Source organism: Acomys russatus, chromosome 28, assembly GCF_903995435.1.
Source record: "Acomys russatus chromosome 28, mAcoRus1.1, whole genome shotgun sequence".
In the NCBI taxonomy this organism is placed as follows: domain Eukaryota; kingdom Metazoa; phylum Chordata; class Mammalia; order Rodentia; family Muridae; genus Acomys; species Acomys russatus.
In genome coordinates, this window is record NC_067164.1 from 606,409 (window position 1) to 629,871 (window position 23,463).

A 23,463-nucleotide genomic window follows, 5' to 3' on the forward strand; every position below is an offset into this window, starting at 1 on the left:
ACGTGTGCCCATTTCTTGAGGTAGAACTAACTCGTGGCTAAATTACTTCACCTCACTCTCTACTTTAGATCCCTCACCTGCAAACTGGAGCTAATAAACTGTGCTCTGTGACGTAATGAGTCGATTCGTGTATATCATGTAGCCTACAGTTAGAATGCCATGACCCTCAGTGAGGGAAAGCGTGTTCTCAGTTTGGGCATTGCTGTTCCCCTAAAAGCTTATTTCATGTATTTATAAGTAGGCGTGGTGGTAAGGGAGTTGGGGGGGGGGGGGGGGGGGGGGGTGGAGAGGGAGATGCCTGCTGGTTGAAAACAGGTATGTATTGTAAGACAAGGAGGACAGTGAGGTACATACGAGTACACAGAAGCACCAAGCCTGTTCGAAACTCCCCAGAATAAACTCTAGCATGGACTCAGCCCAGAACTCTAAGCAGACAGTGCCTAGTGCCACAAAAGCCAGTGATGGAAAAGGCCCACAGTGGGCACGGCCCACAGACGCCAGCCAGCACACCATTAGCTTCCGGACAGGCCAGAAGGGGCCTTCAGCAGCTTCCACGTTGTGACCGCATCGTTTCCTGGACAGGTGTTTCTGGACTGCACACCCTACAAGACACACTGGACACTACTGCGACGGTCAAAGGGTGGAGACTGAGCCTCTGAGCGCCCGGCCAGGGGCCACGGCTCGCGCTGATGCCCCACCCAGCCACTCTCATTGGCTGAAGCTACCACAGGGGCGGAGACAGCGCACACCCTTTGCTGACTCCATAGCTCAGCCAGAACGAACGTGGGTTCCGGGGCACAGGTGTGTAAGAAACTAGCGCCAGCGGCAAGGAAGGTCGGTCCCCAGGCCATGGGGGGACAGCTGAGGCTGCCGCCCGGAGAGCCCTGCCGAGAAGGTGAGTGTCAGCCCCAGCTGCGGGAGAGTGGGGATACCTGTCACTTGGGTAACTGGGAGCCCAGATGAGTGGTCTCCTTACAACTAGACCCGAGAAAATGTGCGGATTCTTAACGCAGTCCTCTAGTCGTTACGTCTTCCAGCTGTTCAGTTGGCTGTCCCACCAACGGAACAGAAAATACTCCGCTGTGTCCACCGCACTGCAGGCTCTGTGGGGAAGCCCAGGTGGAAGCAAGCCAGATGTGACGCCCACTTGGGCCAATATCGATTACGCCCTGTTGAGTGTGTGGCAGGGAAATTCGGGATGCTAAGAGTAGATTCCCGGGCTTGATAGAAGAGGCCGGTTTCCTCTGACTCAGGCTCAATTTCAAAGTCCATGGTCCACACCACTTGCCGGGCGGAGCGCATGCTGGGGATCCCGCGGACCTCCCACGCTGAGTCCTGATGGTCTGTGCCTGAGTTCCACGGAGAGGTGGCTGAGCACTGGGAGGCCAGCGCAGGGCTGGTCCCTGACGCCCATGTGGCTGCTCCGCCTTCGAAATGAAACATCTCTCACCAGAGCTAGGAGTATGACTTGCTGGGCAGTCCCTCAAGTGGGGTGACTACTCAAACAGGGAACTGGGCGTACCCTTTTGTAAATTCTTCTTGCTGGCCGGGCTAGGATTTACAGCCTGCACCTTGCCCTGTAAAATCCCTGGGCCAGGTCCCTTGTCTCTTGTCACCACATCCCCTGGCTTCCTGCAGTCTCAGAAGGTAGGAGTGAACTGGAATGAAAGTAAGGAAAGGAGTGGGGCAGCCTTGGGAAATGTGCATTGCAAATGAAATTGCCATTATTCACAGTGCCCGGGCAAAGGCCATTTCTAACCTACTTGCCAGTGACACAGAGCTGTCGGGTAGGAACCACAATAGTGGTTCCCAGCCTAATGTTGTGGCCCTTTAATACAGTTCCTCATGTGGTGCAGACCCCCCCCACCCATAATGTTATTTTGTTGCTACTTCGTAACTGTAATTTTGCTATTGTTAAGAATCATAATGAAAATATCTGATATGCGTCTCCTAAAAAAGGGTCCTTTGACTCTCTAAAGGGGTCGTGACCCACACGTTGAGAACCAATATTTCAGAAGTTCCAGGCAACATCCTACAGGTTGGATTTTCTTGATTATAGCTTAATAGGAGAATAGAATGAAAAAAAAAAAGAAAGAAAGAAAAGGAAGAAGGTAGAGAGAAGGAAGAGAGGGAAGTCATCAAAAACCTCAGAAAGGGAGGAAAATGCAGGAGAAAATGATGTAACAATTCACAAACGGTCCCAAAATTGAGAATGATGATCCCTGAGGCAGCTGTGTCTGGACTTATTCACAAGACAGTCATGCTGTAGTTAGTCCCCAGCCACTAAGTCAGATCCTCACTAACGCACCCCGCCCTGTGCGTTCAGGGATCTGTAGGCAGACTGCACCCACTCACTTGACCTCTGGATACTTTTCCTGCTTTACTCACACGTTTAGTAACAACAAGAAATACTGCAGCTCTCTTTCACCTCAGTAATTGGGCAGGAAGTTGCTGGGCAGGACAGGAGAGGTTAACCTGTATTTTCAGAAGCAGGAGACTAGGTTTCAGCCTCACAGTGTCCTCTGGGCTGTCTTTCTTCCTCTCTAAAGTGAAAAGGAATCTTATAGTTGACTGTCAGAGTAGGTGCAGGTGAGATACCCCAGGAAACCGGCAGGGCGGAGCCTGGCAGGCCTTAAACTGCTTCCCCTGGACTTGTTGGGGGGTGATGAACCAGAGTGCTGTGAGTCAGGCACCCGCCTAGGTCCCAGGAAAGGACCACCATCAGTCTGGCCCTCCACTCAGGAACTCCCAAGCTGTTTCCCACCCTGATGACAGGTAGTTCCCAAGCAGCAAATGACCTGACTGTGTACCTGCAGCTGTGCCAAGGTCCAGCAGATAATGTGCTGGAGGTGTGGGTGGGCTGCAGGCTGGGTGGCCCAGACCCTGCAGAGAAAGCACTCGGCTAGCTGAGACCACAATGCCAAGTCCATCATGGAGTCTGAGAATCAAGTGGTTCCTTTGGATGCCCCAACAGAAACGGTTACAGGAATGCTTCAATTTCAACTTTTAAAACCAGCACTGAATCCTTAAAAAGACCTTATGACCCCAAATTATCTCAAAATAAAAAGCAAACTGAAATACATATAAAGGTGGTTTTTACGTGGTTTTCAGTACTGTATGCACCTGTTCTGACAGAGCTCAGATCAGACCCAACAGCCAGTAGAGCTTCACTGACCATGGACATGTGGCCCCATGAAAACAGAAAGCAAGAGCTGCAGACGTCACCTGGGACACTCCAACTGCATAAAAAACATTTCGTGTCAGGGACTGTGAAGGTTATGCTGGACTAAAGGACAGAAACACCGGGCTTCCAAATGGACAGTTAGAAGTTCTCACATCCAAGGAGCTCTTAGCTGACTTGGAGCTGGCAAAACAAGCTTCAGGCAGAGAAGAGTGCAGGGCTTTCAGAGGTCTCTGTCATGGAGTGAGCCACTTCTCCATGCTACAGCTAGACACGGGAGGAAACGCCTGTGATGGATGCAGAGTTGACCCTTCCTAGCTTCCTGACCTGACTGTCTTTGGCTTTAAAAGAGGGAGTCAGGAGCTAGAGAGATGGCTCAGTGGTCAAGCCCACCGACTGCTCTTTCAGAGGACACGAGTTTGATTACAGCATCCACAAGATAGTTCACACTCATCTATAACTGCAGTTCCAGGGGATCTGACAGCCTCTGCTGACCTCTGAGGGTACCAGGCGTGCGTATGCTGCACAGACATCCGTGCAGGCAACATATGCATTTACATGAGACAAAAATAGCTTTAAAACTTGTAAGATGAGTTAGTTGAGGAATTGTGACTCTGACAATTGTCTGTATCTTCCTTTTCTGCTTCCATGTTGTTGTATGTTGTATATTATTGAAGATTTGAAACATTCATATAAAACAGATTCATTTACACTCACACTTAACTAAGTTCTGTTGATTTATAATCTATCTTTGCTGACACAGAAACTGAACCAGAGAATCTAATATGGCTTTATAGCTAGGGCTCAAATTATATATGATATTATTTGGGTCTGTATTTCACCTGTAGGCTAATACAGTACATTGGCTGGTGCATTCTTCCTGAATTCACATTGCAGCCCTTATTCCAATATGGCAGGAGTGAGGAATGGGGCCTCTGGGAGATAATAGTCATAAGAACTCTGGGAGACTACAGCTATAAGAACAGAGATATGTTAAGCTGCTGGTGGTGGCACCCAGCACTACAAATGTACAGATTAAACCGGGTGCAGGACAGCCAGGGTTCTGTTACACAGAGAAACCCTGTCTCAAAAACAAAACAAAACCCAGAAGCCTTCATGAAGGAAATTATAGCCTGAGCATCCTTCATGCAAATATGCTTAGGATCAGAAGTATTTAAGATCTCAGACATCTTGGGATTGGGGAAATATTTACAAATACATAATGAGATATCTTGGGAATGGGACCTAAGCCTAAACAATAAGCTCACACACATTTCATGTAAAGAGTATACATGTTTCTGGAGGTAATTTTATACAATACTTTACAAATAATATTTTAGATAAAACTGAGTTCCCAGATGTGGAATTTTTTCAGTCATGTCCTGCTAGTGCTCAAAAGCTTCATGCTTTGTGGCATTTGGGAGTTTTGGATAATGGATGTCCAGCCTGACGTTCCTCTGTATGAGAGACGACTGAAAGCTCACCCCAAGAACACACAGGGCAGGGGAGGCGGTCACCAGGAGCCCAACACCAAGGGCGAGCTGTAGGAAAACTGCTGCTGAGACCACCACAGGCACTGGGACCAAACAGTAGCTTACCCATTAGCCCATGGCCTCTAAGACACGCTGTGTTTTTAGAATTTTGACACATCATTCTTTCAAAAAACACACATGATAGGCATTTCTCAAAATCCATGACATAAGCACGACCTTTTTTTTTTTTTTAACTAAGACATTTTGATTTTCTGTGTAAAATATAACTGTTTATCAAATGTTCTGAAGGAGATTTCCTCTATATATTAGCAAGAAAACTAAAAGACAAGCTATTTTTTTTCTAAGCCCTAAAGGATTTAAGTGCCAAAAGTAAGCACTACTTAAAAAACAAAATAAAATTCTCCATTAAAAGTTGTTCAGGAAACACTAAGATGTCCACTGCTGAGCCTAATATTTAGTATGAACTATAAATGATCAATTTAAAAATCCTGAATATGCATACAAGGCTACTGGAATGTTTAAGTTCTATTATTATTATTATTATTATTATTATTATTATTATTATTATTATTATTATTATTATTATTATTATTATTATTATTAGTCTTGCTGCATAGTTTTGGCTGGCTTGGAACTCACTATGGACTAGGCTGGCCTTGAACCTGCCTCTGCCCCACCCCACCCCTGGATTCAATGTGAACACCACCTTACCTGATTTCCTTTTTTCCCCCTAGAGGATTTAATCCTTAGCAACTGAGGAACCTTTCTTACCGACTGTAAAGTGTGACAACAGAGCAGGAGCTCCTTATGGAAACCCCAGGGCGAGCCATCCTGTGATATTCTCCACCACCATCCCCCACCCTGCACCCCCAGGCTCTTCCGTGAAGACCTTGTTTAAAGATAGATTTGTAAGGCCACAGTGGTGGTGCACGCCTTTAATCCCAGCACTTGGGAGGCAGAGGCAGGCGGATCTCTTGAGTTTGAGGTCAGCCTGGTCTACAGAAAGAGTTTCAAGACAGTGGGGCTACACAGCTCTCCCGAGAAAACCTATAAGCAAACAAATGACAACAAAAAAGACAGTAGGTTTTTAAACCAACAACGTCTTCTCGCCTCCATTTTGAAGCATTTCGTTGTTGCTGCAGTGGCTGCTGTGGTTTTTCATTGCAATTTATTTGTTTCTGACACACTGGGGACCAAACCTAAGGTCTCCCCCGGCCAGGCAAACATGTGCCTCTGAACTACACCCTTGGCTCTCAGTTCGGTTTTGTTAATGAAATAGTGGGCTATACACACATCTGTCCACTGGGCCGTGGTGTCCAAAATTGTGCTGTTATTTTTCATTTTGTTCTAAATTCTCATTTATTTCTAACCCTTATTCTGTTCCAAATTAGTCTAAATAATTCATCCTTCCTGGTCTGCCTCTTCCACTTATTCTGGTTTGCTGTGCTTTCGTTAAAGTCATCTGCTCTGCAGGAGCCTCTGCCTGTCATGTTGACCTGCGTCTCACCTGACTACCTGTGAACAGGCAACTCGCTACAATGGTAGCTTGGGTGGTATGGGTTTGACAGTTGTTCTGTCGAACAAATCCACAACCTATGGATATGCAGATGTTATTTTAAAAAAACATCTGCTGTGAGAAGTGTGTTTGATTGGGAGCGTTAAACAGAATCATTTGCAGAGAGGGAATGGGACGTTGCTTCTGCTTGGGACTGAGGAGAGCTGCTGTCTAAGGAGTTGGGAATGTGTGATTGTGTAAGTACTCTGCCACTGAGCTATGGCCTCAACCCAGGAGGAGGCATTTCAGCACTAAGAAGCAGCGGGCTACATGTGCCAACACTTTGTAATGGGCTAAGTAATAGCCACTATAAAAACTGCAAGATGAGGAAAAACTTGTCTGAGACAACCACAGAAGAGACAGCAGGACTTAGGAAGGTGCCCCACACAGAGGACATGGGACCACGGCCTGTGGCTGTGACGGATAGATGGGGCAGGTGGACTTGCTTTTTCTGAATGTAAAGGAAAGCCAGCGTGGAGCTTTGGAAAAAAGAATGAGAGGGTGGAACTTTCTTTTCTGACAGTTCATTTCGCCGGATCTTGTTCCAAGTACCCTGTGGCTCCATCTTCCTCCGTCTCCCTCCTGTCTTCCACCCAGCTGACTACGCATTCCCTTTATGCCTCACACATACTTCTACATACTTCTGCCTCAGTTTTGCTTTTACATGTAACAGAGATTTCTACCTAACCCAGTTTTTAGGATATCCATGTCTGCAGCCTTTAATGCTTTTCCTGGCATTTAAACATACCACACAGTTTTCTATCCCTCCCCAGAGCCTTCCTCCATTAGAGTACAAGAGGGTCTGAATTTAGTTATGTTCGCTACTGTACCCTCAGCTTCTAACAAGATTCATGGCAGCTAAAAGACAATACATATTTGGGTGAATTAATGAAAGTACAACGTGTGTCATTTGAGGAAGAGGGAGAGGGATGCAACACAAGGTTGGTAGGAATTGAGGCTTTGCTTTAATTGGGGGGGGGGGAACTATGATGGAATCGGTGAGTCCAACCAAGGAAGGTGTAACTTGATGACAGTGACTCAAGTATGGAGAGTGACTTGTGGTAGACAGGTTTTATTCAGATTTCTGTGTCAATGAGAAGGGCGGTTGTACTCTATTCCTGGCTATGTGTCTGCAAGTCGGCTAAGGATGGATTCGACTGAGTTCTTGCTTCCAGCTGCTTATCTGCCCGGGACTTGTTCCTTCCTGTATATTCAGGTCTGCTCCGTGTTTTCTTCGTGAGTGGGACTCATGCGAAAAGGCTAGCGCTGCTTTGAGAATTACAGATGTGCAAAGAGAGCAAGCTCAGGCTAGGGATGCTACAAGTGCACACTCAGCCCTGTGCTGGATTCCAAGCGCCATATAAATAAGGCGTGATGGTCCAGCATTTGAAAAGTGGATGTAGGAGAATGAGAAGTTCAAGGTCACACTTGTTCACATGGCAAGTTCAAAGCCAACCTGAAGTGGATGAGAGCTCTGAGGGAGGAAGATATAGAGATAATGAGACAATATCCAACCACAGAAACAAGTTGAAGCTTGAATTCAGGTCACCTCTTCTGACATTCCGATATCACTGGCAGAGATAATTAACTGAGAGAATCTGTTTTATATGAATGTTTCAAATCTTCAATATTATACAACATACATCAACATGGAAGCAGAAAAGGAAGATACAGACAATTCTCAAAGACTCACAATTCCTCAATTGACTCATCTTACAAGTTTTAAAGCTATTTTTGTCTCATGTAAATGCATATGTTGCCTGCACGGATGTCTGTGCAGCATATGCACGCCTGGTGCCCTCAGAGGTCAGCAGAGGCTGTCAGATCCCCTGGAACTGCAGTTATAGATGAGTGTGAACTATCTTGTGGATGCTGTAATCAAACTCGTGTCCTCTGAAAGAGCAGTCGGTGGGCTTGACCACTGAGCCATCTCTCTAGCTCCTGACTCCCTCTTTTAAAGCCAAAGACAGTCAGGTCAGGAAGCTAGGAAGGGTCAACTCTGCGTCCATCGCAGGCGTTTCTTCCCTTGGCTAGCTGTAGCATGGAGAAGTGGCTCACTCCATGACAGAGACCTCTGAAAGCCCTGCACTCTTCTCTGCCTGAAGCTTGCTTTGCCAGCTCTAAGTCAGCTAAGAGCTCCTCGGATGTGAGAACTTCTAACTGTCCATTTGGAAGCCCGGTGTTTCTGTCCTTTAGTCCAGCATAACCTTCACAGTCCCTGACACGAAATGTTTTTTATGCAGTTGGAGTGTCCCAGGTGACGTCTGCAGCTCTTGCTTTCTGTTTTCATGGGGCCACATGTCCATGGTCAGTGAAGCTCTACTGGCTGTTGGGTCTGATCTGAGCTCTGTCAGAACAGGTGCATACAGTACTGAAAACCACGTAAAAACCACCTTTATATGTATTTCAGTTTGCTTTTTATTTTGAGATAATTTGGGGTCATAAGGTCTTTCTAAGGATTCAGCGCTGGTTTTAAAAGTTGAAATTGAAGCATTCCTGTAACCGTTTCTGTTGGGGCATCCAAAGGAACCACTTGATTCTCAGACTCCATGATGGACTTGGCATTGTGGTCTCAGCTAGCCGAGTGCTTTCTCTGCAGGGTCTGGGCCACCCAGCCTGCAGCCCACCCACACCTCCAGCACATTATCTGCTGGACCTTGGCACAGCTGCAGGTACACAGTCAGGTCATTTGCTGCTTGGGAACTACCTGTCATCAGGGTGGGAAACAGCTTGGGAGTTCCTGAGTGGAGGGCCAGACTGATGGTGGTCCTTTCCTGGGACCTAGGCGGGTGCCTGACTCACAGCACTTTGGTTCATCACCCCCAACAAGTCCAGGGGAAGCAGTTTAAGGCCTGCCAGGCTCCGCCCTGCCGGTTTCCTGGGGTATCTCACCTGCACCTACTCTGACAGTCAACTATAAGATTCCTTTTCACTTTAGAGAGGAAGAAAGACAGCCCAGAGGACACTGTGAGGCTGAAACCTAGTCTCCTGCTTCTGAAAATACAGGTTAACCTCTCCTGTCCTGCCCAGCAACTTCCTGCCCAATTACTGAGGTGAAAGAGAGCTGCAGTATTTCTTGTTGTTACTAAACGTGTGAGTAAAGCAGGAAAAGCATCCAGAGGTCAAGTGAGTGGGTGCAGTCTGCCTGCAGATCCCTGAACGCACAAGGGTGCATAATTTTGGAGGTGCCTGTTCATGTCCCCTTATCCCATTGCTTTGGGGCTACAGTGAGGCAGCACTTACGTAGGAGCACACAGCAGGACAAAACTGCCGACATCATTGCGGGAGAGGGAGGAGAAAAACCACAATGGTCTATAATCCCTTCAGGGCCACAAATCCAGTGAACCAAAGACACACCCCCATCCCCATCCCCTATGTCTTCACAAAGACACTGTCTCCCAATAGGATAAGAGAGGATTAGGCCTTTCATGGATTTTTAACTTCCAGACTACACCAGAGGCAGAAACATCCGCCAACCATGGGAAGGCTCTGAGTCATTAACTACAGCTATCTCCAACCTGGGAATGCTTTGCTGTGATTCTCTAATTAAAAGGAAGCGTTACCCAACCACAGACTTCCTGGGAATCAGATAATCTGTCACAAACTGTACAATTAGATGATTCTATCTAGGCAAATGTAGCTTTGAAAGGTGCAAGTATTTCCCCTTTACGTGAACATTAAGACTCTACTGGCTTCATTTATATGTTGTGTTTATAGTTTCCTGAAATGAAAACACTGACTTGGGTTCCTTAGCTGTGCCACTTACAACTACATAACTTTTGCACTACAGCAAGGAAATTGCTTTTCTAAGGAGAGAAATGTTAAACAGAATTCAAGGTAGGTGTCACTTGTAGGGAGTAATATTTTATTTCTTAAGTTGAATGTATTTTTTATACAAATCACACATGTCCTATATTTTACTTAATAATTTAAAAAACAATAAACTCAAAGAAGTTAAGCAAGCTGTCTGCTGGCAGCAATTTTTATTTGTGCATTCAAAGTGACTGACACTGTCTATTACAATTTTAAAATGACTATTATTTTATTTTTGTTTGTTTGTTTTCATTTTTTTCGAGACAGGGTTTCTCTGTGTAGCCTTGGCTGTCCTGGACTCAGTTTGTCAACCAGGTAGGCCTCAAACTCACAGCGATCTGCCAGTCTCTGCCTCCTGAATGCTGGGATTAAAGGCTTGTGCCACCATGCCCAGCTGATACTAGTATCATTTTAAAGTGTCTAGACTTTCAGTGTTGAGTGAAGTCTGGATTCACCTCCTTGGATAACTAGGTTGCTTGCTGGGATCCTGCTGAGATGCCTGTTCTTGATCAGAGATAGCTTCAAATCCTCTGAAACCCGCACCCCTTCCCCTAGTCTCTGTGCAGACACTCTGCCCCTCCCACCTCTTCCCCGGGCGCCCCGCCCACCTCTTCCCTGGGTGCCCTGCCCACCTCTTCCCTGGGCGCCCCGCCTACCTCTTCCCTGGGTGCCCCGCCCATCTCTTCCCTGGGCGCCCCGCCTACCTCTTCCTTGGGCGCCCCGCCCACCTCTTCCCTGGGCGCCCCGCCTACCTCTTTCCTGGGCCCCTCCACATCCTCATACTCTCTCCTCTGGTCTTTCCTCCCTGAATACACTCCCAAACCATAAAATGATTTAAGTTCTAAGGTCAGTAGCCAAACAAGATTTGTATTATTTCTCCTACCATAAGACTCCCAGCCTTCCTGCCTGTTCCCTTGGCACTACCGTCCCCACGCCCCCTTAAAGTGTAGGAAATGTGTTTTGCTCCGTTGGCGGCTTAGAGGGCATATTGTTTTCCTGGAATGAGGTCCGCCCACCCTGATCTTAGAGATGAAGTTCCAGAATGGTTATGTTAGCTGCTCAGGGAACGACAGGAATGCATTCACTGGGATGTTAAGCTCAATGCTTTCTCAAGAATGAATGCAATTAGAACTAGCAAAAATGGTCCCAGGCTCACTTTCCAGTTGTCTGTCTGTTGCTTGTTGTTTGTTTGTTTGTTGTTTGTTTTGCTGTCTCTTCCTGTAATACAGGGCAGCCTTAAAATCGTGAACTTAACTCCCAAGTGCCTGGATTACACAGCAAGGTCATTTCTTGGGATTTGATGAGAAGCCTGCTGGGATGACTATAAATACTGCAGCTACCTTGCAACGATGGGCATTTGCAGTTGTTTTTGTTTTGTTTTGTTTTGTTTTTTAACGATATTTTACAACATTTCTAAATTTTATTTTATTTTTTATTTTCTTAGAAATCCCTTAAGTAGTGTAATTTCCCTTGGGCTATTTAACAGTTTTGACTCAGAATCTGTTCCACATCTCTCAAGGAAAGCCAAGATCATCTTAAAATCCCACACATAAGTGATATTCAGGCTAGTTTTGAGGTCAATTACTCAACCACTTCAAGACCTGACCTTTAAGGTTGTTTCCTCACTGCGTGCTGTGACATTAAGATGGCCTCAGAGGGCTCAGGAAGGCCTGAAGATCCCCTCACGGGAAGTCTCTACGCTAGGTGCTTAGGAACCTGTCGCTAACGTGTCGCTGTACTTTCCTAAGATTGGGGGTGTTGAATCAGAGTGCTTTGTTGGTTTTAGTTTGGTTTTTGCTTTTATTTAGTTCTCTCATGTCCCGCACCAATCCCTTTTAACTTCATGACCTTATTCTTTAACTTTTATTGTTTAAATATTATTGTTTAATTGTACATATAAGTGTACACATACACCCTGCTGAGATGATTCAGTGCCGCTCATCTGGACCTGTGTTCAGGCCCGATCATTAGGGACTGGATCACCTTCCCAGAGACTCTTCACCAGCGTGGATTTTGTGTTTTCATTGAATTTTGTGATTTACCTTTGTCCTTTTGTTTGTTTGTTTGTTTGTTTGTTTAGGATAAATGATATTGGGACATGCTGCCTTTTCAAAAAAGAAATAAAATGATAAAGTAGAAGATTTATTCACACTATGACCTGTTGGTTAACTGTTACAAACGATAGACTAATAGTGTCTTATATTATGCAGGATATTTCCATTTCATATTTTAGGGCTTAGCCTAAAAATGCCAATGCACAGAGTGGGTCTTCTCCAACGGCCTTGTGTTCATACTTGAATCTTATTCTTTATAAAGCCTACTGATATTTAATTCATTTTTCTACAAAATTCTCGTTTATTCAGGAGCAGGTCACTTAGTTAAACTGAAAAAGAAAAAAAAGAAGATTTTCTTTGGGCCACTTGGTATGCAGAATTAAAGTTTAATGCATTCTCTGGAATGTGCAGTTCAGACCCCACAAATGGATCACCTGAATCTCCTACAATAAGATAGTTTACAGGCCAGTGGCATCACCATGGCTCTCTCCACCCTCCTCTGTCACAAGCCTTCTGGGAGACAGACTGTGCCCTGGGAGGAAGGAAGTGGTTGGGAGGTGCCAGTGGGAGGGACTATGCTGAGCTGTAAGCACATCAAAGCAAGCACTCCTGTTTCCAACAGGCTGCTTCCTTATTGGAGCCAAGATGAAAGTGCTGCCAGCTTGTTTGATTTGTCAGTGGATCCTGGGCGTCCTTGTGAAATCTCTCATCTTTGAACAATGACAAATAAACTATTTTAAAATCATTTTAAGAACGAGTGAAAGCTAAATTGCAAGTGTCTGTAGGCGCGTGGGCCACCTCTTGGGGGGTTGGGGTGGGTGGGTGGGGGGGGTGGGGGTGTTCCTGGTTACAGTAAGAATGTGTGCTTCCATCCACTTGACTCTCCCTTTTGCAGTAAGTGTTTACACAGCTCCCTTGCCCTCTTAACCTCTCCTTCATCTTTCTTTCTACCAGGCTATGTGCTGTCTCTGGTTTGTTCAAATTCGTCCCAGGCTTCCTGTGAGATCACAAACGTGTCACAGCTGCTGGCTTCTCCCGTCCTCTACACAAACCTGAACTCCACCATAACCAACTTCAGCATTTCGGCAAATGTAGAAAACAAATACAGTCCTTATGTGGGCTTCGTATTGGCCATAAGCTCCAGCATTTTTATTGGCTCAAGTTTTATACTCAAAAAAAAGGGTCTCTTGCAACTGGCTAACAAGGGCGTTACTAGAGCAGGTAAGAAATACAGTGCTTTCTCCCCTAAGAGCTTTTCCCATTTTCCCTGAAGTCTCTTCCTCCTGCCCTTGGCCCAGCCGTCTCATCCCCCTGAATTCTGCATGGTCCACCATGCTAGAATGGTCTCCTTCACCACCGTCCCTCAGTTTCTACCGTTGAACCAGTTCCCTTGACTGCCTCTAAGGTACTGCAGGGATTGTTTATTTTAGTCACCAGTCTTACTTACTTGTTGGTAGTAGACTCAGGAACCATGCAATTATGTAAACATGTTTTTGAAGGAATATTGAGAGGGGGGGAATAATTTGCTCCATCAGAAAATAAATACCCCGTGGTCCTAATGAAAACAATTTAGGACTGGAATTAAAACAGATAATAAAAGATTGCTGAAGATGCACAAAAGATTACATATAGCAGCTAATATATGATCTTTAAAAGTAGGATTTCAGACTAGTGAAGAAAAATGAATTATTCAATTAGAAGTACCAAGGCAATGGCGAAAAAGCAGAGTGAAAACATGAGAATTCTACTTTTTACCATCTGGCAAAACACACTCCAGATTCTCTGAGCTTGAAATACAGACTTCTTAAGTATAAATCTACTCTGTGTGACAGAGGAATGAGATTCTCTGAGCGGATGGATAAAATAGGTCACACGCAGACATTCGCTTTGGAAAGAACTTACCTGACACTAAATAACCAAGTGATATTGGGAAGAGCTATGAAACGTACAGCATAGTGTTATATAGAGTTCCTAATACATAAAGAGCATACCCTAGCAAACTCTCAAGGTACGCAAGTAAAAAAGCACAGGCGAGAAGTGCGAACATCCAGTGTGATGATTTGATTCCGGTTGAGTCATTTGTAAATTTTATAATGAGAAAATACTAAGGACACATACTACACTAGTTGGCAAGATCATCTTCATTGCTTACATATCCTGTTTAGTTATATTATGATATAATATATTTTATATGGTACTAATATATTAGTATATTACTATCATAACAAAATCATCAAGGTCAAAGTCAGGTAGCTACCTGTGATAAAATTGAGAACATTCCATTTTCTACAGTTAACATGTTAGCAGTAACTTGGACCACACGTTACACTCATGGTGAGATGACTGCAGACAAGCTTCAGAAAAGCGTTTTGTTCTTTTCAGAATGTCAGGGTGAAGGGTAAGCGGAATCCACCTGTCTGACACTTGTCATTTGTTAGTTGACTCATCCAAATCACAAAAGCTCCTGGATTAAACATCTTCTTCTCTCGAGGAGCAGGGTCACTTGCAAGCTATGGTTTGGGTTTTCATTTTTTAACCATGGCTGAAACAAAGAATTCAAAGTTTACAGTAGTCCACGCCTGTACTGCTGACTAACACCATCTGTGAACCTGGTGACTAAGGAAAATGTCATACAAGTCAAAGGAACTTTCCTTAGAGGTCAAAGGTAACAGAGAGCTTGAAACGACCTTGGGAAGGACAGTTCCTGAGTTGAGCAGCCTTTTCCATCACTCTCGACACTCCTTTCCCAGGACTCGGTTCTTTTGCCTTCATCTCCTGAGCTGGGAATCTGATTTTTGGTTTTTGGTATTTCCCAGGGCAAGGTGGATACTCTTACCTCAAGGAATGGGTGTGGTGGGCAGGACTACTGTCGAGTAAGTATGAAGCATCCCAGTTTTCACATTCAGTCTTTCCTCCCTCCTGTGAAGGACGTTACGACATCTGAAAAGGCCTGTGGTGACTTAGCATAGTGCCTTCTGTAGCTCGACAGAAAGGCTGTTCTCACTCTTCTAACACCACCTGCTCTGTGCTTTCCCAGCACACAAATGAAGAAGTTAGTGCCTCGAATACTAGATTTGAACCTCTCCTTGTTTTCATCTCCTGACTTCTTTTTTCTAATTTATTTATTTATATTTTATGTTGTATGAGTGTTTTGCCTTCATGGCTCCCTGTGCTCTATGAGGAGGCCAGGAGAGGACATCTAATCTGTAGAACTGGAGTTACAAACAGTTGTGAGCTGCTTTTTTGGGTGCTGGAATTAAACCTGGGTCCTCTGAAAGATCAGCCAGAGCACTAAACTGCTGAGCCATCTCTCCAGCCCCTCTCCAGAGTTCTTACTTGACTTTTTCTTTTTTTTTTTTTTTTTTTTCCTATCTTGGCCACACATTCTCTACGCAATAAGTGTATCTTCCTTCTCAGGGCCAAGTGTGCATACTGGGGTAAAGTTGGGGAGGCATGAGTTTATCAGGACTCTCTTCCTCCCACACGGGTTTTCAGGATGGAAGCCGACCTTCCGGGATTGCAGTGCCTCCCAAATGCTGCTGTGATGCCCTCATGGAAGGCAGGTAGTGTGCCCTGCCACCCCTCCTGGTTTACCCCCTCCCTCTCTTCCCTTCCAGGAACTTTCTTCTATGCCAAGTCAGAGACTTCCAAAGACAGGATATCATAAACGTAGCTTCACGCGGCTGACAGGCATGTGGTTCACGGTCACGTGGCTCGCGGCTCAACTCCCTTTGCTTCGGGAAGCCCTAGAGCTCCACTGTTTTCCAAAGCCAAGTAACTGATTTCAGCACTTGAGAAATCATTTGAGAAATTATGACAGAGAACTTGGGGAGTGGAGAGATGGCTCGACAGTTAGGATCACTTGATGCTCTTACAGACGCCCCAAGTTTGAGTCCCAGCAGTCATGTATCAGCTCACAACCATCCCTGATTCCAGCCCCAGGGAATCTGCCACCCTCTTCTGACTGCCACAGGCACCGTGTGCACATGTGAGCACACCCCTCATATACATAAAATAAAGAAGTTTTTTTTTTTTAATTTTTAAAAAGAAACAGTTTGAGTACCTTGCTCCTAATAAATTGTGGGAGCTAAAATGGACGATGAGCAAAAAGATAGGTAAATCTGCAGAGCCCTTTCCATTTTTAAGGTGTTTTCATATCCGTTTGCTGAGTAGAAGTTGACTGGACTATCCTAGGAAGGTTCCAATTGATACTGTCTCAATGAGTCTCCTGCTCTGTTTCTTACTTTATCTCCTCACCCCTCATTCACGTTTTCAGGCTGGAGCTGTGCCTCAGTGGTTAAGACTACCCTATGCTTTTGTGGAGGACCTGAGTTCACTGGCAGCTCTCACACGGAGGCTCACAAATACCTTTAATTTCCAATTTCAGGGAGCCTGACTATCTCTTCTAACCTCCATGGGCACCAGACACCCACAAACTGCTAACACTTGCATACATGAAGTAGAAATATATCTTAAGATGAAAATCTAAGGAGAAAATTGTACAGTTATATTTATAAGCTTGTATGTACCTAGCCAAAAAGCATATGGCAGTGTGGATGAGAAGATACTTGAGCGGTGCCATCCAGCTGTTAGCATATGAAGGTAGGATTTGCCTAGAATGACATCTATAAAAATAGAAACTATAAACAATATAAAGGCACCGAAGGAAACCGAATAGTCTGAAAAGGCTGCCACAGCTCTTTTTATGACAGCGGTCTCTTGATTGCTCTGAAATTTTAGATCTGTCTGCATGGTGTTCTAATGCTGGGTACTCCTGTAGTTTTGGTGTGGTAGCAAAGTAGACAAAGAAAAGAAAAGGGGGTACACTCTTCTCTCTTCCTCTCTCTTCACTCTGTGTTTGCTTGGTGAAGTCGGTCAGTGTGGAGTGCTGCGGTCCCCGGAGACGTAGCCCACTGCAGTCTGGCTTCCACACAAAAGCTGGCTCCTGGGAGAGTTTCCCTGACTCTGGAAGTTATTTGCAACACACTACTTCGTGCGGATCTCAAATTTCTCACATTACATTCAGACATCCATCCTTAGGGCTTTCAAACAGCTCCCTGGATCTTCTTGAGCTTCTGAGACACCAGCACTTGCTTGCGGGTCATCTCCACTTCAGAGGGTCCTGCCATGGGCCCGTGGCGGGGAATCCTGGCTATCTACCACCTAGACACCAGATCCCTACAAAGCCTTCTCCTTATATAAGATGCCAGTGATGTTACTGCTGTGGTTCAGCTGTAAGTGGGGTCATTCTCAACCTCTGCTAGATTCCATTAGACCAAATTTGTTTTCAATGTCTAAATAGTTCAAGTCTCAATTGAAAGCCATGTAAGCCGTACATTCATCCATCAGCATTGCCATGTTGTTATCACCAGGCAACTACAGTAGATCTACATCCCCGGGTAGCAATCCTTTCCCACAGGCTGCATGAAGTTAAATCATTGCTTTCAGGTAGGTCTTACAGTCTCTGAGATAGAAGCCTGTTGCTAGCATGAGTCATTTGCTTATCTCTTCCAATCAGGCTCTTATCCCATATTTCTGCTTGGTTTTCAGTGGCAGCTGGAGAGGCTGCGAACTTTGCTGCTTACGCATTTGCACCTGCCACCTTGGTCACCCCACTGGGGGCTCTGAGTGTTCTCATAAGGTAGGTGAATAGCAGAGAGCTTGGCTTCTGCAGGTAGGTCACCAGCACCAGCAAGCACCCTTAGGCATGAGAAGCATTGTGCTAAGAAATCACAGTGTAAATAATGACAATGCAACCTTACCTCTCAAAGCACAGTCTTAGAGGCAAGTTATTTATCTTATAAGCATAAAAGATTATTTCTTGGGCTAGGAATCACTCACATGCAAAAGGCCTTGAGTTTGTCCTCCAGCACAGAAAAAAACTAATCTTACCTCTAAAAAAAAATTTTTTTTTAGAAAGCTACAAAAAAAAATAGTAATAGAAATAGGAACTACATTGTCATGTCGTTGTGACCATTTAAAAAAAATTTGACAAGAGAGCTTGGTTCACTAGTAACAAGGCAACTGCAAATTATGTTTGTGGTGGCTCAGTGAATCCTAGCCAGAGTTTTTTGGTGTGTTTTATACCCCTCTCTTGAGTACATTGTGAAACTCCTTTGACTTTTTCGTGTTGGCATAGTGTTTAAACTACATTTCAAGTCTCCCTGAAATCCCACCACTGCCTGCTGGATACCTCTGTTGGACACCCTGTATTAGAATTCTGTTTTATACCATGGAGAGACACTGCTTACTGGCTTGCTCCTCACAACTTGCTCAGCTTGATTTCTTAGACAATTCAGAACCTACCTGGCCTGGGCTTGCAACATTCCTAGTACTGGGGGCCCTCCCCCCTCACACATTAATGAGGAATATGCCAACAGATTAGTCTGGAAGGAGGCAGCCTCTCAATTGAGGGTCCATGTCCCCAGGTGACCCTTGTTTGTGTCAAGTTAAGAAAAACCAAGCAGTGTAGTGAGTGGGTCTGACTTTTCTGAGCTGGTCTATAATACAATTCCAGCAAATGTGTTTGCTGAGATGTGACCTCTTTGTGTAGTCTGGCTACCATTTTGTTGCTTTTGCCTCTCTAAAGTCTAAACATCATCAGTATCTAGGAGAAATCTCCTGACCAGGCCTCCCTGCTTCTCCTCTCTGTCTTTATAGAATTAATTAATTGAGTTAACGTGTGTAAAGCAGGTAGAAGACTTTAGCCCTTGCATTTTTTTCCACTGGGGCTGTAGTCCCACAAGTGACCACAAGAGGGCAAGTCTGCAAAGGCACTTGGTAAAAGCCTTGGCTTCTGATGTCACCACTGAGAATGGCCAGGAGGGAGGCTGGCGAGCAGGAGCCACAGCAGGCCTCCTTGTATAGCAACAGAATGTCCTGTTGGGGGTATCTATGGTGGTGCCAACTTTGTGTGTTTTATATCAAGTGGAGACAAGCAAAGCATTGGGAGCTTTAGATGGGCAGAAACATCCAGGCAAGGTGACGGGGAAAGCCTCTTACTATCTAGCAGTCTGCATGGTTGAACAGGTATGCACTAGTTATGTATCAACTCTGAACAGAGTACTTGCTATCTAGATATATATCTTTCGTGTATGTGTGTGTGTGTATGTGTGTGTGTGTGTGTGTGTGAGAGAGAGAGAGAGAGAGAGAGAGAGAGAGAGAGAGAGAGAGATATGAGGCCAAAGGAGTTATTATTCCTCAGGCACCGTATACTTTTTTGTTATTGAGACAGGGTCTGTCACTGACCTGGACCTTTACAACTAATCTAGGATAGCTAAACAGCCCCCCTGGGATCCTTGTCTTTATGTCCCCAGCACTGGGCTTTGAAAACTATGCACAAGCACACTAGCTTTTTTCCTAGTCCTGAAACTCGAGTCTTGGTCCTTACGTAGCAGACACTTTACTGAATGACCCATCCCCCCCAGCCTAGGGTGACTAGCTTTGACATATTCCTGGTCTATTATATTCTAAATGTCTAAGTTGAACATCCCTACTTCAAAACTCAAAAAGCCAAAGTGTTCCCAATTTTGAAACATCTTGAGCCTGCCTGGGATGTCGTAAGTGAAAACTCCCTCACCTGACGTCACGTGACAGACTGCAGTCAAAATGTGAGCACATCAAACAGATTGTGTAAAATGGCCCTCGGGAGAGTTTGCCAAGTCTACATGGATGAATCTTCTATTTAACCTCAGGCTCCCTTCAATATTATGCCTGCAAATCAGCCACATCCCAAAACACCTACAATCAAGTCATTTCAGGAGCGAGTAGCTTTGGATAGCAGGTGTTCAGTTATGCCAGTGAGCTATAAGCTGCCTTTCATTTTAGGCATTTTACAGCGGATAAGGTGGCTGGAAGCTAATTAAGCTCTAAGTGGTCATGGGGAGATGCCAGGAGCACAGCGTGTCTGTCATCTCTCCCCTAGAGGTATAAAAGTAGTAAAATGGAGATACTTACTCATGCTTACCCAGTTTCTGAACTGTTTAGGGCTTTTTGGCTTCACATAGCATGTTCTAGTCAGCTGCATGGGATGCAGAGCAACACGTGCAGCAGTGTGAGCTCTAAGCTACTGTGGAATCACAAGATAATTGAACCATGGTGATTTTGTTTTATTTTTTTTTCCCTCTCCCAACAGTGCAATATTGTCTTCCTATTTTTTAAACGAGCACTTGAACATTCACGGGAAAATAGGCTGCATACTAAGTATACTGGGGTCAACTGTGATGGTTATCCATGCCCCACAGGAGGGAGAAGTCACTTCTTTGCATGAAATGGAAATGAAACTGAGAGATCCAGGTCAGTGGTTCAGCTTCAAAAGGGGTGGGGGAGTGGGGAGAAAACCCACTGAAGTCGTTTATGCATGCTATGCATGCTTGCTTTTGGTTTGGTTTGATTTATCAAGACAGGACCTCACTATATAGCTCAGGATGGCCTTGAACTTGCAGCCCCCTTTGTCAGTCTCCTGAGTGCTGGCATTTTCCGCATGCTCCAGCATGCCCATCACCATAGGAAGTGTGCAGTGTCGCTGGAGGATGTCCTGCAAGCCTGCTGTAGGCTGTAAGCCACAGTGAGATTTGCTTGATGTAACTTTTTCGAAGAAGTAACAATTTGTTTCAGTGTTTGCGTGTCCTTGCTATATAGTAACAAGAAGAGATCAGGCAAATGGACACAAATGATTTGTAATGAACTCAAACTCTTGCCCCTTCTTCCTTGAAATAAAAACCCAAAATGCTATACCTGCCCAGCCTAGCAGTGATGTTGAGATTCAAGTCACATGTTTGTGAAGCGCTCTATGAAATCATGGAGCAGCAGACTGGCGATTATTTACTCTCACTTGTTTCAAACCCCTGGGCTTTTAAGTTGGGGCCTAACAGGGCCACGGGAAGGTGTGGTCCTCTCAGCAGCTCCTTAGTCTTAACTCTTTTTCCTTCTAACAGGTTTCATTTCCTTTGCCGTGATCGTCTCTGTGATCTCGTTGGTGCTGATTCTGATTGTGGCCCCGAAGAAAGGACAGACTAATATATTGGTCTATATTGCAGTCTGTTCTCTAATTGGAGCATTTTCGGTTTCCTCTGTCAAGGGCTTGGGGATTGCCATTAAGGAACTACTAGAGTGGAAGCCGGTTTACAAGGACCCCCTGGTCTTCATCCTGCTGGCTGTGCTTATACTTTCAGTAGCAACACAAGTTAACTATCTCAACAAAGCCCTGGACACTTTCAACACATCTCTGGTGACTCCTATTTATTACGTGTTCTTCACGTCCACCGTGGTGACCTGTTCTGCCATCTTGTTCCAGGAGTGGTATGGCATGAAAGCTGGCGATATCATTGGTACCCTGAGTGGGTTCTTCACCATCATCAACGGCATCTTCCTTCTGCATGCTTTTAAAAACACCAACATCACCTGGAGCGAGCTCACATCTACTAAGAAAGAAGTCTTTTCTCCCAGTGGCAGTCACAGCAATTATGTTCTACTAGACAATACAGACTGCTCAGCCACGGGGTGCGATGATGACGTCACCCTGTTTAGCAGGAGTGATGACCAAAATATCCATAAACTTTGAGCTTTAACAGAGACACCCAGAGAGAAATAGTACTTATTCCTGGAAGGTCCATCTTCATGTTAGCATATTAGACCATACAAATATTCTGCATGGGGGAAGGGGCAAGGAAAAAAGCCTTTGTTCTGGCCACCCAATTCGAAAATCAACTTTGATCTTCTAGAAGATTCATGCCTTCCTATTAGTTTCCCCAACCATTGAAACAATCTCTGAGCACAAAAGAAGTCAAAGACTTGTTACTTGTCTCAGAATAATTCTTCTGGTTAACAGACTTGGCACTGCCTGGCAGCACTTCATTTCTTGGCTGCCTGGTCTTCGACACAGGGGGATTCAGAGATCTGCTACTGTTCTGACTGAACAGAGTCGCAACACCACTCTCTGCTGAGTCATAGTCTCAAGCTACTAAGACTAGGAAATGGGAAGACTGGTGTGTTGACCTCTGCTCTGCAACTGCTTTATGTTTAAATTACACAGCAGATGGGTAAAATGTTAAAGAACACAGTGGGCTAAGATGTACACGACACACACATCCATGATTATGTCAGAGAGTATATTAACACAGACCTGGGTAATGTAAGCAAAACTATGTTTTCAGGAAGACCCAAGGAAATTTAGCCTTGCAGTGACTTACTATAGTCATTTCGTCCTTTTTATTTTATTTTTTTTTTTTTTTCCTTTTCTGGGTGTTTTGGAGATTGGATGCTTTCTTTTGGTTTGTTTTCTTGCTTGTTTATTTTTTGGACAAGCTTTTGCTGTGTCACCCAAGCTAGCCTTGAGTTCATCATGCCTGCTTCTACCTCCCAAGTGCTGGGGTCACAGGTGTACCACTGTGCCAGTCTCCTTTTTGAAAACTATTATTCTGTGTATTTCTTCTTGTTGACACAGAGGTTTTTTTCTTTTTTTAATGGTCACTGCACAGTGTGACGTTTATAACATGCTTCAGCTTTTCTCAAATGTCTTATCCCTGAAAGGTGGGTCATCTCAAACTGAAAACAGCGGATGGATTCTTTGTAAAGTGTTAATGTTGTTTTAGAATTTGTCATTTTCACACTTAGTAAGGAAATTATAAACAGTTTCTAGCTTTTCAGAGTGGGCACAGCCTACTATTGCGTTTTTTTTTCCTTTTGAATTCATCTCGGCCACACTTTTCAATTCATCTCATTGATACCTGTGTAGGGATAAAGAAATCCCTAAAAACAAAGCATTAAGACTGCAGACGTGCTACAGGAAGTGTCTTTTGCTCCTTAAAATTTTGCATCTGCTTTCTCTGACTCATTCTAGATTCATGTTCTTAGAATTTCCAGCGAGGTTACTGCTGAGTGCGGTTTGCTGCACCGTCTGTGGGAGCTGAGAATCCATGGTCATTCCATGAGTCGTACCTCAAGTCACATTCATGTTTACTTTCTATTACTGACTCACTTTGCGTATCAGGCATATAAGCTGTGAACATATACGTCTGGAGGAAATTGTCTTCTGAAAGTAGTATGTTTGACACCTGTACAAATTACTTTACCGGTTTTCTTTTTGGCTTTGATAACTCCACTGGGTCCTCAGGATATCTTCTTGGTGAGGACACCAGTCATCTCTCTTGGCATCTTTCCTGAGCTTGTGGTGGTTCTCCAGGCTAGTGATCTTAACTTTCAGACATTTATTAAATGTCACTTGTTACTTGACACCTTGGCTGTCAAGTTTTGCCCGTGGTACATTGTGCACAGGTCAAAGGTTCCCGGAACACAAAAATCTCCGCATCCTGGGTTGGAAAATGAACTGGTGCTGATGTGTATTCCCAGGAGGAAGACCGAGAGATT

At 44.8% G+C, this 23,463-nt stretch overlaps 1 protein-coding gene across 1 annotated transcript; it reads left to right on the forward strand.

Moving 5' to 3' along the window:
• Positions 1-742: 742 nt before the first annotated feature.
• Positions 743-21,726, forward strand: Nipal1 (NIPA like domain containing 1). Its single transcript, XM_051170647.1, has 6 exons — positions 743-895; positions 13,051-13,317; positions 14,913-14,969; positions 17,647-17,737; positions 20,231-20,391; positions 21,033-21,726. The coding sequence occupies exons 1-6, from the start codon at positions 850-852 to the stop codon at positions 21,656-21,658; spliced, it is 1,248 nt and encodes a 415-aa protein (XP_051026604.1). The 5' UTR covers positions 743-849; the 3' UTR covers positions 21,659-21,726.
• The last annotated feature ends 1,737 nt before the right edge of the window (positions 21,727-23,463 follow it).

Coding starts and splice junctions, on each gene's coding strand:
- Nipal1 (XM_051170647.1), top strand. CDS start 850: ATGGGGGGACAGCTGAGGCTGCCGCCCGGAGAGCCCTGCCGAGAAG. Junction 13,318..14,912: donor CAAGGGCGTTACTAGAGCAG/GTAAGAAATACA, acceptor GGTATTTCCCAG/GGCAAGGTGGATACTCTTAC. Junction 20,392..21,032: donor AATGAAACTGAGAGATCCAG/GTCAGTGGTTCA, acceptor TCCTTCTAACAG/GTTTCATTTCCTTTGCCGTG.